The sequence below is a fragment of the Aureococcus anophagefferens genome (genome assembly GCF_000186865.1).
Source record: "Aureococcus anophagefferens unplaced genomic scaffold AURANscaffold_13, whole genome shotgun sequence".
NCBI lineage: Eukaryota > Pelagophyceae > Pelagomonadales > Pelagomonadaceae > Aureococcus > Aureococcus anophagefferens.
The window spans coordinates 638,096-652,729 of record NW_008705573.1 but is presented as its reverse complement, the minus strand read 5'-3'; the positions used below and the strand labels follow the sequence as shown (position 1 = coordinate 652,729).

General features: G+C 72.2%; 3 protein-coding genes across 3 annotated transcripts; all 3 read left to right on the top strand.

Moving 5' to 3' along the window:
- Positions 1-108: 108 nt before the first annotated feature.
- On the top strand, positions 109-6,174 carry AURANDRAFT_65167 (hypothetical protein; the record flags this gene model as incomplete). Its single annotated transcript, XM_009040082.1, has 4 exons — positions 109-1,094; positions 1,298-1,831; positions 2,032-2,689; positions 4,987-6,174. 4 exons carry the CDS (start codon positions 109-111, stop codon positions 6,172-6,174), a joined length of 3,366 nt encoding a protein of 1,121 aa, XP_009038330.1.
- A 2,099-nt stretch (positions 6,175-8,273) lies between these two features.
- Positions 8,274-8,654, top strand: AURANDRAFT_28452 (hypothetical protein; the record flags this gene model as incomplete). Its single annotated transcript, XM_009040083.1, has 1 exon — positions 8,274-8,654. A coding segment is annotated over one exon (381 nt), but the record flags the coding sequence as incomplete, so codon positions are not given.
- A 2,116-nt stretch (positions 8,655-10,770) lies between these two features.
- AURANDRAFT_54041 (hypothetical protein) lies at positions 10,771-11,557 on the top strand (the record flags this gene model as incomplete). Its single annotated transcript, XM_009040084.1, has 1 exon — positions 10,771-11,557. The coding sequence occupies one exon, from the start codon at positions 10,841-10,843 to the stop codon at positions 11,537-11,539; it is 699 nt and encodes a 232-aa protein (XP_009038332.1).
- Positions 11,558-14,634: the final 3,077 nt, after the last annotated feature.

The following is a 14,634-nucleotide window of genomic DNA, read 5'->3' as shown; positions in this document are numbered from 1 at the left end:
CCCGTGGCCCAGTCCCGTGAAGCACCCACCCCAGTCTAGATACAGATCCCCTTGTGTGTGGCATCTCATCGATTTTTTTTCAGCGTCAAGGGCAGGCAGCCCACGTCGATGGCGGCGCCTTGGCGCTGGGCGTGGCTCGTCGTCGCCGCGCTCGCGCGGCCGGCGCTCCCGAGCCACCACGGGAACCGCGTCGCGGACTGGGTGCGGCACCGCCAGCACCCGGACGCCGACGCGAAGCCCCCGTCCGCCGCCGCGGCGCCGCCGGCGGCGCCCGCCGCGGCGGAGCCGCCCGCGGCGGAGCCGCTCGAGGAGGGCGAGGCGCCGCCGCCGCCCGCCGAGGCGGCCGCCGCGGGCGCGGACGCGGCGGCCCTCGACGAGGCGTCGCGCGCCGCGGCGGAGCGCGCGGCGGGCGAGGCGCAGGCCGCGCTCGACGCGCTGACGGCGTACTACGGCGGCGACGCGAGCGTGCTGCGCCTGTCGCGGCGCATGAACCGCGGCGTGACGGACTTCGGGCTCCACGACCGCATCGTCGCGGCGCTGCTGGGGCCCGCGGCGCCGAAGCGCTTCGTCATCGCGGTCCTGGGCGGCCGCGTGACGTCCGGCGAGGGCCGGTGGGCGTCGGCCGCGTGGCCCCGCGTGCTCGAGCGGCGGCTGAAGCCCTTCTTCACGTCGCTGGGCGTCGATTTTGAAGTAAGATCCGCGGCGGCGGCGTCGCGGAACCGCTTCCCGGACGCGTTCTGCCTGGGAGCGCTGTTGGGCCCCGACGTCGACGTCGTCATCCGCGAGTGGAGCCCCAAGGGCATGAGCGAGGGCCTGCCCGAGGCGCTGGGCTGGCTCGACGCCGGCCAGCGGTCGGACCTCGTCTGGAACGTGAACATTTCGGATAGGACCAACCGCAACAAGCAGGCGAGCCGCGTGCCGTTCCGCGAACTCGCGGCTTCGGAGGTCTTCCTCCGGACCGTCTTCGGGTTGCGGACGCGGCCGGCGCTCCAGTTCCTGAGCCTGGACAGCGACGGCGGCGACAACGCGAGCTCCCTGCGCCACGCCGTGGAGAAGGGCGGCGTCTTCTACGACGCGTACCGCCGCTACAGCACGTCGTTCTTCTCGGGGCGGGAAAAGAGAGCGACATTCCCAACTTCAAAGGCACCTATCTCGGCCGTTTTCCACTCGTTTCGGCTGGCTTTTGGACGAGCGATCATCTCTCGGAACGGTCTCGAAGCGTGGATGTGTTTTCCGTAACGCGCGCGCGCGGAACACTCACGTTGAAGCGAAATTGAATCTCTCTTTTCCTGCCCAGGTTCTTCTCGAGCTTCGGCGCGGCCTACGACCACCTCCGCAAGGTCCGCCAGGCGAAGCTCCACGACGGCGGTTCCAAGGACAGGTGCAAGGACAAGGACGTCAAGGTCTGCCCCATCGACGCGGACAAACCGGACGGCTTCCACGCGCGCGCGGCCTACGACGGCTTCGACGCGAGCCACAAGTCCTGGGCCCAGTTCGTCGGCGGCGGCCTCTACGACAAGCGGGGCAAGTACCTGTCCCACCTGGGCCACGAGCTCGTCGGGAACCAGGTCGCCTACCACTACCTCCAGTACGCGAACACGACGCTGTTGAGGTTGCTCCGGTCGCGGACCGTCGCCGCGGACGTCGCGGCGCTCGTCGCGCGGTCCGCGAAGGCGCGCAACGTCAAGTCGCCGCTGCCCCACGCGGCGATCTGCACGGGCCCGCTCTGCGACAAGCACCTGAGCCGGCCCAAGTGCGCCTACTCGTCCCTGCCCAAGCACGCGGCGCCCGACGTCGGCGATCTGGTGTCGAACGCGTCCGCGGTGACGCGGTGGTCCACAGGGCAGCAAAAGGGTGATTCAACGTCGCTTCAACGTGCGTGTTCCGCGCGCGCGCGTTTCGAAATCAGCACCCACGCTTCGAGAGCGCTCCGAGAGATGATCGCTCGTCCAAAAATCAGCCGAAACGAGCGGAAACCGACCGAGATAGGAGCCTTTCAAGTTGGGAATTTCGCACCCTTTTGCTGCCCAGGTGGTCCAACGTCGCCGTCGGGGGCGGCAAGCACGACGCGTCCTGCGGCGACCTGGACCGCGCCGCGGCCTGCGGCGACGAGACGTCCCTGGAGTGCTTCTCCCACGAGATGGCCTGCAGCCACGGCGGCCAGACGCGGGCCTTCGAGGGCTTCGCCGGCTCCGGCCCGCTCCAGCTCGACGTCGACTTCTCGCGCGCGGCGCGCTGCGCCGTGCTCATCTCCGAGCCGACGACGACGGGTCCGCGGCCCATCACGACGGCGAACTGGAAGACGGAGCTCAAGGTCACCGTCGAGGGCGCGCCGTGCGGCCCGCCCGCGTGCGTCGCCGTCGGCGGCGACGGCGACCCGACGCAGTCGCTCTACATCGACCTCGCGAAAGTCCCGGACTGCGACGAGTGCAAGACGTGCTGGATGCTCCAGCCCGTCCACGTCGACCTCGAGGTGTCGCCCCTGCCGGAGCTCGGCGCGGACGTCTGCGCGCTCCGCGACGGCGCCTGCGCCGCCGCGGGCGACTGGGCCCACTACGACCTCGGCTGCACGCCCCGGCCGAACCGCAAGGACGCCTGCTGGCGGCCCCTGCTGCGCAACGTCTACTCGGGCGAGCTCTCGGACGTCCGCAACCCCCAGATGGTCCGCGCCCTCGTCAACTCCATCGTCGTGCTCTAGGTTTCGTAAGTTGTGGTCGCTCATCTTATCAGACGAGCGCGAGTACGAGCGCGTCGCCGCGACGCCGCCGTCGCGGGCCTCGACGACGGCGGTCCTCCCGGCGACTCGCGCGCGCGCTACGTCGCCGGTCGCGCCGCCTCGGGCTCCGGCGCCGCGGGGGGCAGGAGCGTGTGCGCGACGGACGCGGCGAAGTCCTTCTCGAAGACGTGGTCCCCGAGCGCGGGCCCGTCGCCGCCGTACTCCGGCGGCAGGTCCGACCCGCAGAGGTCCGCGAGGACCGCCGCCTTCGACGCCTCGCCGACGAATTCGACCGTGTCGCGCACGGCCTTGGGCAGCACCGCGCGCACGGCGGCGAAGACGACCTTGAAGAAGGCCGGCGCGTTGACGACGACGACGCGCCGCGTGCGGAAGGGCACGAGATTGTCCGTCGTCTCCGAGGCCGCCGACAGCAGCGCGTAAAAGTGGGAGCTCAGGTGGCTGCGCGAGAGGCCGCCGGCGTCGAGCACCGTCGCGACGCGCGTCTCCTCGCCGTCGAAGGCCGCGGAGATGTGCTCGTGCACGAAGGCGAAGTGGCGGACGATTTTGTTGCGGTCGACGGTCCCGGCGCGGAGCACGGACGTGTCGAGCTTGCCCAGGAGCTCGAAGACGACGACGTCGCCCTGGGGGGACCGGCCGTGGAGGAAGTGCGGGTAGAGTTTCTTGACGGCCGCGCACGACGTCTGCGGCTCGCGCGCGACGGCGTCGACGGCGTTCTTCTCCCGGTATTCGACGGTCTTCGCCCACGCGGCTTCCGCCTTCGCGCCCTTCATGGCGACGTAGAGCGCGGGCACGTCCGAGGAGATCCCGTCGTCCTTGACCTGGACCTCCGCCTTCTTGCGCCGGAAGAGCGAGCGCTTGACGTGCTTCGACCAGGTCGAGTGCACCTCGCCGAGGTTCAGGAGCGGGCCCGACATCTTCTTCTCGGGCTTGGCCAGGTTTCGAGGGGGGGCGTGAGCGCCGCGACGCGTCGAGGAGTGCGCCACCTGTTGCGCTCCGAGACTCGCTCACTTTTTGCTCGAGTCGATGCACGTCATCATGGACGCCTCCGACGCGTCCCACGCGCCGCGCGGCCGCGACGAACCAGACCCACGGAAATTCCCCCGCGCTTACAAGACCCGGGGGCCCACGCGCTCACGCTCGTCGCGACGCCGGCGGCGCGGCCGCGGCCGCGGGCCCGTTCGCGGCGTCCGGGTTGAAGCCCATGAGGCGGTGCTTCGTCTGGATGATCGCGACGCAGTCCGCCGCGTCGACCATGAGCGCGAGGTCCAGGGGCCGCTGGCCGCCGAAGTTCTTCTTGCGCAGCAGGTCGACGTACCGCTCGTGGTCCAAATTCGTGTTCGGTAGGTCCGAGAGCGCCAGTAGGAGCTTCGGGTCGCTGCGCTGCGCGCAGTAGTGGAGGATCGAGTTGCCGGACTCGCAGACGTCGTTGGCGACGTTGCCCCGGCCCACGAGGCCGTCGAGGAGCTGCAGGAAGACCTGCGCGCGGGGGACATTGCTAATCGCGCTTCGAAGGACCGCGGAACTTTTCGACGCGGGGCGACGCGCGTGGACGTCCGCGTCGTCGCGGCAGGGCATGTGGCGCACGAGCGGCCCCCAGAGGGGGCCCTGGGGGATGTCCGGCAGGGTCATGGGCTCCTCCTCGGCGCAGCAGAGCCAGGACCCGAACGCGGCTTCCAAAACGCTCGAGTTCTGCGACGGCCGGCGCCGCGCGGTGAAGGTCGGCACGGGCGGCGGGTCGTCGGCGCCGCGGTCCCAGTGGCTCGGCGACATGCGCATGTTCTCCGGCGGCGCCTCCTTGGACTCCTCGTCGGCGCCGCCGCCCTTGAAGCGCCGGTGCTTCGCTTTCAACGAACTCAGGGTCGTGTAGGTGCCCGAGAGGAGGTTCGATGAGACGGGCGACTTCTTCGAGGTGCGACGGGCCGAGCTCCGCGGCATGGAAAAGGGCCGGATCGCCCCGCCCCGCGCGTCGGCCGCGGTCGAGAGGCAGCCCAGCTCTTGGATCGTGAAACCAATCGGCATGAATCCTTCAACACTGGTTGCTTGAGGCAGCGATTGCGATGGCAATCGTGGCTGCCATCGGCAGCATGTCCTCGTCGGCCAAAGAGAACGACGCGCCGCCGCCGCTGGATGACCGCATGGCAGCGATCGATGCGAGCGCGACGGCGTCGTCGTCCCACATGGCCGCGATCGATGCGAGCGCGACGGCGTCGTCGTCCGCCGATGCGCCCGCGCCGCTGGAGCGCTTCGAGGCGACGGTCGTGCGCTGGCGGCGCCTCGGCAAGCGCTTCGTCTTCATGGACGTGCGGCGCGACGGCTCGGCCGAGGAGTGGCAGCTGAGCTGCGACGCGAACACCTTCGCCGGCGCGGAGCGCGCCGCCGTCGTCCGCGTCGCCGCGCGCGACGAGCCGAACCCGTCGAAGCGCGGCCTCCGGGCCCTGCGCTGCGAGGCCGTGGCGACGGTGCGCGAGATGGGCCGCGACGAGGACACGAAGCTCGTCGTCCCGCGGGACCCGCGCGACGTGCTCTGCAAGCTCTGGGCCCGGGGCGCGTGCAAGAATCCCCGGTGCCCCTACCGCCACGCGTTCGCGACGGACGGCGAAAGGCGCTGGTCCGAGGGCGCCAAGCTCCGGCGGCTCGCGGAGCTGAAGCGCGAGGGCGACGCGCGCGACCCCTGGGCCGAGCGGGCCGAGGGCGCGTCGCGGAGCCACAAGAACGCGAATTTCGACGACGCCGAGAAGCGCGCGCACGCCGCGCGCCACTCGGAGTTCGCGACGTGGCTCCTGGACACCTTCGGCCGCGCGACGCTGGAGCAGGGTCCGATCCTCGACGTCGCGGGCGGCAAGGGCGCGCTGGCCTGGGAGCTCCAGTGCGTCCACGGCATCGACTGCGTCACGCTGGACCCCCGGTTCCGGAAGCCGCTCTGCCGGCGCCGGCGCAAGCTCCTCCGGAAGCGCGCCGCGGGGTCGAACGGCGCGGCGGCGCGCGAGCCGGGCCACGTCCGGGGCCTGCTGGACAGTGTTTTCGAGGCGTCGCCCGAGGGTCGCGCGCTCCTCGCGGCCTGTTCGGCGATCGTCGGGTTGCACGCGGACGAGGCGTCGGAGGCCATCGTCGACGCGGGGCTCAAGTACGGCAAGCCCTTCGCCGTGGTCCCGTGCTGCGTCTTCCGCGACCTCTTCCCGGCGCTCCGGAAGGCGGACGTCGCGAGCCACGCGGACTTCTGCGACTACCTCCTCCGAAAGGACGCGGGCGTCGGCATGGGCTTCCTCCGCTGCGTCGGCAAGAACAAGGTCATCTACCGCGCGACGGCCGCGGCGCCGCGGCCGGACGTCGTCCTCGCGCAGCCCGAGGACCCGCTCTACCTCCCCGCGGGCGCGCGCCTCGAGCGCCAGCGGAACCCCGAGGACCCGCTCCACCGCCCCGAGGACGCGGGCGGCTAAGAGGTGGTACTTCCGAGCGCTGCTCCCGAGCACCGCTCGCCGGGAAACACAGGCTTTAGGCGAGCACCTCCGGCGGCTCCAGGAGCGCCTTGCGCCGCCGGAGCTCGGTGATGAGCGGCAGGAGCTGGCCCTCGAGGCCCGCGACGGCCCGCTCGTGGCCCGCGGCCATCGCGGCGTAGGCCTCGGCGTCGCGCACGCAGGCGGCGAGGCTCTCCGCGTAGTCGTCCTCGTAGACCGCCCGCGACACGGCCCGCTGGAGCGGCGATCTCGTGAAAAACGCCGCGCACGCGTCCCAGTCGGGAAACCGGAGCGCGTCCTTCGTGAGGAGCGTGTCCTCCGGCGCGTTGACGGCGCCGTCGAACCAGAACGAGACGCAGTAGCGCGGCCGCTTCCCCGTCCAGGGCGTCACCCAGTGGAGCACGCGGTCCGAGCGGAAGAGCGCGAGGCGGTTCCGCCGCGGCGATACGGCGACGCCGCGCCGGAGGAAGGGCGCGAGCACCTGGGCAGGAAAAGGGTGATTCAAGTTCGCTTCAACGTGAGTGTTTCGCGCGCGCGCGTTCCGGAAAAAGCATCCACGCCTCGAGACCGTTCCGAGAGATGATCGCTCGTCCAAAAATCAGCCAAAATGAGTGGAAAACGGGCGAGATAGGAGCCTTTGAAGTTGGGAATTTCGCACTCTTTTCCTGCCCCGCCGAGCACGAGGTCGCCGCCCGCCTCGGCCCCGAAGTAGAGCACGGCGGTGACGGCGCGCTTGCTCGGGGGGCCCGCGTTGTCGTAGTGCGCCGGGAACGCGCCGCCGTCGTTGCGCTGCACCTTGATCGCCGCGGCGCGCGCGCACGGCACGGGCAGCGCGTCCGCGACCTCCGCGCCGAAGCGCTTGAGCAGCCGGACGAGCCGCGGCGGCGCGGCGGCGCAGTCGCCGGTGAGGTCGGCCTCGAAGATGCCCGGCTTGTCGTACTTCTTTCGCTCGAAGACGAAGCGGTGCTGCGCGAAGTCGACGGCCTCCAGGTCCTCCAGCGCGGACGCGAGCGCGGACGGCGTCGACGGCGCCGTCGACGACCGCGAAGTAGCGATCGGCGTCGAGCAGCGCGCCGAGGTCCGCGTCGCGCCGCGCGAAGAGCGGCGCCTCGTCCTCCTCGCTCTCCGAGGCGCAGTCGAGGCTGCCGATGCCCAGCAGGTCGTCGAGGCCGCCGTCGCTCTCGTCCTCGTCGGAGTGGGTCTCGCTGTCGTTTATATTCGCGACGTGGGCCGCCATGGCGGTCTTCTAGGAGGCGCGCAGGCGGGCTAGCGCGTCTGATGGGCGCTAGAGAGAGGCCGCAAAACACTGCCCCATGCTCTTGCCACTGCCAAAGCTCGCCAGGTTGAGCATGGTGCGTCTTTGGGCGCCGCTGCTGCTCGCACTTGCGGCGGCGGCGAACGCGACAGACGCCACACCACCCCCACCAAACGCCACGAATGCGACGGCCGTCGTCGCGCGCGACGACGACCTCGTCACCGTGGCCTGCGTGACCTGGAACATGGCGGCGTTGAGCCCGTCGGCGAAGGACTGCAAGTTCCTCCAGGACCTGCGCCACCACAGCGTCGTCTGCGTCGGCGTGCAGGAGCTCGAGGACCTCAAGCCGCGGCGCAGCGAGGGCCACCGCTCCGCGGCCTGGACGCGCGCGCTGCGCAAGGCGTTCCCCGACAGGCAGTTCGACCGCGTCGCGGACCACGCCGCGGGCCCCGTGCGCCTCGCCGTCTTCGTGAACCGGCGCGCGCCGTTGGCCGTTCGAAGTTGCGCCGTCGGCGACGTCGCCTGCGGCATCGGCAACATCGTGCGCAACAAGGGCTGCGCGGCCGCGTTCTTGGAACTAGGGTTGCGCGACGCCGACGAGAAGAAGAAGAAATTACCGGTAAAACTCGTGCTCGTCGCCGCGCACCTCGCGGCCCACGCGCACAAGGTCGACGACCGCAACGCCGACTACTGGCGCATCTGCCGCGAGCTCGCCGCGCAGCTGCCCGAGGCCTGGGGCGGCGGCGGCGGCGGATTGGAGTCTCCCGAGCCCTCCGGCCGGTCGCCGCTCGTCGACGCGGCGGACCTCGTCGTCTTCTCCGGCGACCTGAACTACCGCCTGGACCTGCCGCGCGAGGAGGCGGAGCGCGGCGCGCTCGTCGGCGGCCTCGACGCGCTCCTCGAGCACGACCAGCTCCGGAGGGAGCGCGCGGCGGGCCGGGCCTTCGGCGGCTTCCTCGAGGGGCCCGTCGCCTTCGCTCCGACCTTCAAGTTCGACAAGCGCTCAAACCGCTACGACTCGTCGAAGAAGATGCGCGTGCCGAGCTGGACGGACCGCGTGTTGTACACGCCGCGCGCGCCCGCGGCGACGCGGGGCCGGCGGCCGGAGCTGATGCTCGCGTCCTACGACGCCGTCGACGCCGCGACGCACTCGGACCACCGGCCCGTCGTCGCGACCTTCCGCCTCTCGCCGGGGGCTAAGAGGTAGGAGACCGGCGCTTAGAGCACGAACGCGCGCGCGGTGGGGATGGGCAGCTCCTCCTCGTCGGAGCCGCCGCCGAGGTCCTCGTAGACGACCGCCGGGTCGTCGTCGTCGTCGTAGGTCGGCCCGCCCTCGTAGCGGTAGCCGTCCGCGGGCGCGATCCTCCGTCCGCCCACGAGCGGCACCTTCTCGTCGTCGAGGTCCCGCGCGTCCGACGCGAAAAAGAGGATCCCGCTGAAGCAGTGGAGCCCGACGAGCGCGCCGACGAGCAGCAGGAGCACCGACAGCCAGGCGACGGTCTGGCCGACGCCGTCGTGCGTCCAGTGCCAGTCGACCGAATGCGTCGGCCGGTGCGTCGGCTCGAGCGTCGGCGCGGCCGTCGGCGCCGGGGGGAGCTCCGGGGGGACCGGGGGGAGCGGCGCCGGGGGGTCCTCCGGGGGGACCGGGGGGACCGGCGCCGGCGGGACCGGGGGGACCGGCGCCGGGGGGACCGGGGGGACCGGCGCCGGGGGGACCGGTCCGTCCGCCGATGTTTCGGCGAGCGCGGGCGCCTCCGCGGCGCGGACGGGCGTGAGCGTCGCGACGTCCCGTCGGTGTTGGTGCCGCCGGAAGCCCGCGCCCGCGAGCCCCGCGGAGAGCGCGGCGACGACGAGCACGACGACGAAGGGGCGGCACCGGGCCGGCGCCGCGGGCTTTTCGAGCGGGACGGCGCCGTAGCCGACGGTGTTGTTGATCATGAAGCGTCCTCGGCCGCTTGACCACTCTAACTTTGTTTCTTCCTCGCCTTCTGATTCGTCGATGCTGAGGTTGAAGCGCTCGTACGAGGCCGCGCGCTCCCACTCCATGGGGACGACGTGGACAAGTCGGAGGCGAGCCTCGCAAGAAGACGGAGACGATGGGCGCTCGGTTCGTGAGCTTCGAGGGCGGGACGTTCGAGGTGCGCGGCTTCGGGGGCGGCGGGACCAAGACGACGAGGGGTGAAGGTGCCCGCGAGCGATGCCGCGTTTCGATGTGAGATGATTGCGAGTTTCGATCGCTTGTTTCGATGCATAGCAAGCTTCATCGTCCGGCCCGCGCGAAGACGCCGTCGCCACCCGCCCCCCTAACGTGTACAAGCACATCGAAATGCGCACCTCCGAAGTGTCCTTACGCCATCCCTAACCCCTGCCCTCTTCGCTGGCGCCGGACGCGGCGGAGCGCCTTGCACGCGCGCCAGAGCGCGGGCGCGGCGTCGTCCGTGTGGCGCCGGTGCTCGAGCTTCTGCTGCGTCGCCTGGAGCCAGCGGTCGTCGTCGTCCGTGAGGTGCGTCCAGGAGAAGGGGTGCACGGCGTGGTGCGCGAGCGCGGCGCCGCGCGTCGATAGAACGTGGCAGCAGGCCGGGTTCGCGCAGAGCCGCGGCGCGAAGTTCCGCGCGTTGCGCAGCACCTTGTCGCACACTGTCCTTTTCCGCAGGGCCCGCTCGGCTCGGAGCCGCCGCTCGTAGCACGCGCGCCAGTCGCCGTCGTCTAGAACGACCTCGGCGCCGTAGCGCCACCGCGCGAGCACCCTGAGCCGCCAGGCCTCGCGGCTCGCGGGCGCGCCGCCGTCGAGGCCCGCGGCGGCGTGGAGCGCGCGGGACACGCGGGCGAAGCGCAGGACGCGCTTCGCGCCGAGGTAGCTCGCGACGCCCGCCCACGCGTCCGTGGGTAGCCGCATCCCGGCCGCGCCGCGCGTGACCGCGCGCCAGCGGCCGGCGACCTCGCCGCACTCGCCCGTGCCGAAGCGCAGCTCGAGCACGTCCCGCGCCGCGTCGTAGGCGCGCACCGTCGCGTAGGACGACCGCCGCCCGTCGGAGGCGCGGCAGAGGCGCACGACCTCGCCGGGTTCGTAGTGGCGCGGCGCGACGACGGACGGCGTCGGGAGGTACTCGTAGGTGTTCTTCTGCTTCTGCTTTTTGACCATGTTTTTTCTAGGGCTGGAGATGCGCTGTGGTAGGGCTGGAGATGTCCCCTCGGTCACGCGCGCATCGCAGAGATGCGCTGTGGTAGGGCTGGAGATGTCCCCTCGTCACGCGCGCATCGCGTCGCCGCAGCGGCACTATCGACTCTTTCACGACGTTGACGCGGCGCCGTCTCATGAAGCTTCAGGCTCCTGCTCCGTCTTGCGCTGAGCACCTTCTCCGACGCCGGCCTGCACGCGCCACCAACAACACGATGTTCGCCGCCCTGTCGCGGCCGTTCCGGCGATCACTAAGCCGCCGTGGCGTCTTCATCCAGGTCGAGAAGACGCCGAACCCCTTTAGCCTGAAGTTCGTGCCGAGCCAGGCGGTGCTCGGCGAGGAGCACCAGGACAAGAGCGGCTTCCACTTCCACCGGGGCGACACGGAGTACCTGCGGTCGCCCCTGGCCAAGAAGCTCTTCGCCATCGACGGGGTCACGGGCATCTTCCTCGCGCGCGACTTCGTGACCGTTTCCAAGAACGAGGACGGCGCCTGGGCGACCATAAAACCCCACGTCTTCGGCCACATCATGGACTTTTACGCCGAGGGCCTGCCGGCCGTCGAGGACGCGCTGCCCGCGGCGAGCGACACGCTCATCACGGACGACGACAGCGAGGTCGTCGCGATGATCAAGGAGTTGGTCGAGGCGCGCATCCGGCCGGCGGTGCAGGAGGACGGCGGCGACATCTTCTTCCGCGGCTTCGACGAGGCCACGGGCGTCGTCAAGGTCGAGCTCGCCGGGTCCTGCGTCGGCTGCCCGTCCTCGTCCGTGACGCTCCGCAACGGCGTCGAGAACATGCTCATGCACTACATCGCCGAGGTCAAGGCCATCGAGAACGTCACGCCCGACGACGACGCCGACGACTTCAAGCTCTCCTTCAACCCGCCGGACAACCCCCACCTCTCCATCTGACCTAATCCTAGCGCCGCTTCCGCGGCCGCTTCGGCGGCCTCTCGCCGTCGACGACGTTCGCCTCGTGCTCCCGGAGGCCGCCGCGGAGGTCCCGGTCCAGGAACGCCGCCAGCTCTTCGGCCGCCTCGGGGCCGAGGAGCGCGCCGAGCTCGTCCCGCGTCAGGGTCGCGAGGTCCGCGAGGCACAGGTCGCTCTCGAGGAGGAACGCGCGCTTCGCGGCCGGCGCCTTGGCGACGCCCGGCAGCTTCGCGAGCGCGCGCCGGTGGAAGTCCTGCTCGTCCTTCAGCGCCCTGGCGCCCGCGACGTCGACGTCGCCGCCGCCCGCGAGCGCCGCGAAGAGCGCCGGCGTGTCCGCCGCCGACGGCGACCAGAGAAGCCGCGCGTTCGGATACTCGAGGACGCATTTTGCGAGCTTCGCGACCGGGTGCCGCGCGTGCAGCGAGTCCGGCAGGGGCCGCAGGCTCAACGGCCGCGTCTTCCGCTCGAACTCGAGCAGTAAAAGCGGGTTCGCGTAGTGGTGCTCCAGCGACCGGAGCTGCGTCCAGAGCCGGCCCGACTCGAGGCTCGAGTCCAGGTCGCCCGTGTCGACGTTCTTCCGCTCGACGGCGTGGCGCCGCGACAGCACGTAGTCGCCGACGGCCAGCGTCTCCACGGACACGGCGACGCCCCGCTCGTGGAGCGCGCGGGGCAGGCCGCTCCGGAGCTCGCGCGCGTCGACGGCGACGCACGGCGCGCCCGCCGGCGGCGGCGCGGGCCGCGGCGGCGGCGCGCGGGGCGCCGCGAGCGCGCGGAACGCCGCGGCCTCGCGCGCGCGCGTCTCGCGGCGCGCGCGCGCCTCGAGCGAGCCCTCGGCGAAGAGCACGCGCGCGAGCGTTGTCGCGGGCCGCGCGGCCCGGAGCGCGCGCGCCGCGGCCCAGAGGTCGCGCGCGCCGTCGTAGACGACGACGAGCGCCGGCCGGAAGCCCTCGAGCGCCGGGAGGTCGCGCCGCGCGAAGACGGCGACGCGCCGCGGCCGCCGCGCGGGCCGCGCGCCGGGCGACCGGCGGGCCGACTCGTCGGGCGACCGGAGGTCCTCCGGGAGGTCCTCCGGCGACCTCAGGTCGACGACCTGCGGCCGCGGGCTCGGCGGCGTCAAGAGGTCGACGACCTCCGCCGCCGCGCCGCCGCCCCAGGCCCCGGCCGCCGCGCCACCTCCCACCTCCGCCGCCGCGCCGCCTCCGACCTCCGCCGCGCCGCCGCCCCCGGCCTCGGCCGCCGAGAGCGCGAGCGCGCGCTGGAGGCCGCCGTCGTCGCCGTCCTCGAGCGACGCCGCGAGCGCGGCCGCGAGGGCCGGGTCCCGGACGCTCGACCGCCGCTTCGACAGCGCCACGGCCCGCGCGACGTCCTCGCAGTCCACGGACGACCGCCGCTTCGACGCCGCCTCCAAGGACGCGTCGATGGCGGCCTTGAGCGCGTCGCTCTCGACGGACTCGCGGCTCCGCTCGAGCGCGACGACCAGGTCGTCGTCGGGCGCCGCGAGCGCGTTCTCGAGCTCCGCGCGGAGCGCCGCCTGGTGGGCGATCCCGGGCGGGGTCCTTGGGCAGCGACGCCGCCGACGCGACGGCGTGCTGCCGCTTCAGGGACGCGAGCGCGGCGTCCGCGCCTTTCGTAAGAACGGTCGCGACGGCGCGCCGCGACTCGTCGTCGGCGCATAGGATCGCGACGGACGCGCGCGACGAGAAGCGCGCGAGCAGGGCCGCCAGCGCGCCCCACTTGGGCGGCCGCTCGCCGTCGGCGCAGCGCCTCCGCGCGTTCGCCGTCAGCGCCTCGAAGGCGTCGGAGCCGAGCCACGGCGGCGGATCCTCGGACTGCAAGCCCTGGCGCTTCACCTCCTCCACGGCCCGCAGGAACGCGAAGGCGCTGTCCGTCGTCAGGGTCGCGCCCAGCCGCCGCATGCCGCGGAGCGTCCGCAGGTGCCGCTCCGCCGCCGAGTGGCGGAACGCGGAGCGCGAGTCGCGCAGCGCCTGGGCAGGACAAGGGTGATTCAACGTCGCTTCAACGTGAGTGTTCCGCGCGCGCGCGTTCCGACAAAAGCATCCACGCTTCGAGACCGTTCCGAGAGATGATCGCTCGTCCAAAAATCAGCCGAAACGAGTGGAAAACGGCCGAGATTTGAGCCTTTGAAGTTGGGAATTTCGCTCTCTTGTCCTGCCCTGCTCAGCGCGTGCGAGACGTCGCCGAGGAAGAACTCGCCCCACTCGCCCGCGGGCCAGGGGCGGTCCCCGGCGAGGTGCGCGCAGGTCCGCGCGACGTCCCGCGCGCAGATGGCCGCCGCTTCCTCCAGCGCGGCCTCGCACGCGCGCTGGCCGGCGGAAGGCGCGACGCGCGCGACGAACACCTTTGCGCGGCGCGGCGCGGCGGCGCGCGCGGCCGCGCGCGCGCACAGGTGGGCGGCGACGGCTCCGGGCTCGCGGGCCAGCGCGACGGGGCAGCCCGCGAAGGCGTCGAGGCGCGCGGCTGGCGCGCGCCGCTCCGCGAAGAGCCGGAGGAAGAAGCCGCCCGCGGCGTCCACGTGTTCGCACTCTCCGACGACGACGCGTTTCACGCGCGCGACGTCGAGGGTGTTGGACAACGCGTCGGCGCAGAGCGCCCAGGACGAGGCGGCGACGACGCCGCGGTAGAGCGCGCCGCGCGCCTTGGCGGCCGTCGCGCCGTCGATCACCGCCGGCGGCTTCGCGCCGCGCGCCGCGAGCCGCGGGCGCAGGCGCTGCAGGTCGACGTTGAGCAAGACGCAGAGCTCCCCGGTCGCGGCGGCGGCGGCGACGGCGTCGGCGAGCGCGTCGTCCGCGCCGTCGGCGAAGGCGACGACGCGGTCGCGCGACGCGAGCAGCTTCCTCCTGGCCGGCAACGAGTTCGCGATGGGCTCGTCATCCGAGGAATCGGAGCTCATGGCGGCGCGTCCAGGCGCGCGCGAACGGCTCGAGATCGGTCCCGCCCGGCTTTGACTGAGGGCATCTTGACGGTAAGATGAAGATCTCCAATCGAGCCTTACCTTGAGGGGGGTCGGTGGCGCCCTCGGCGCCCTCGGCGCCCTCGGGACGAGGCGCCGCCCCCTC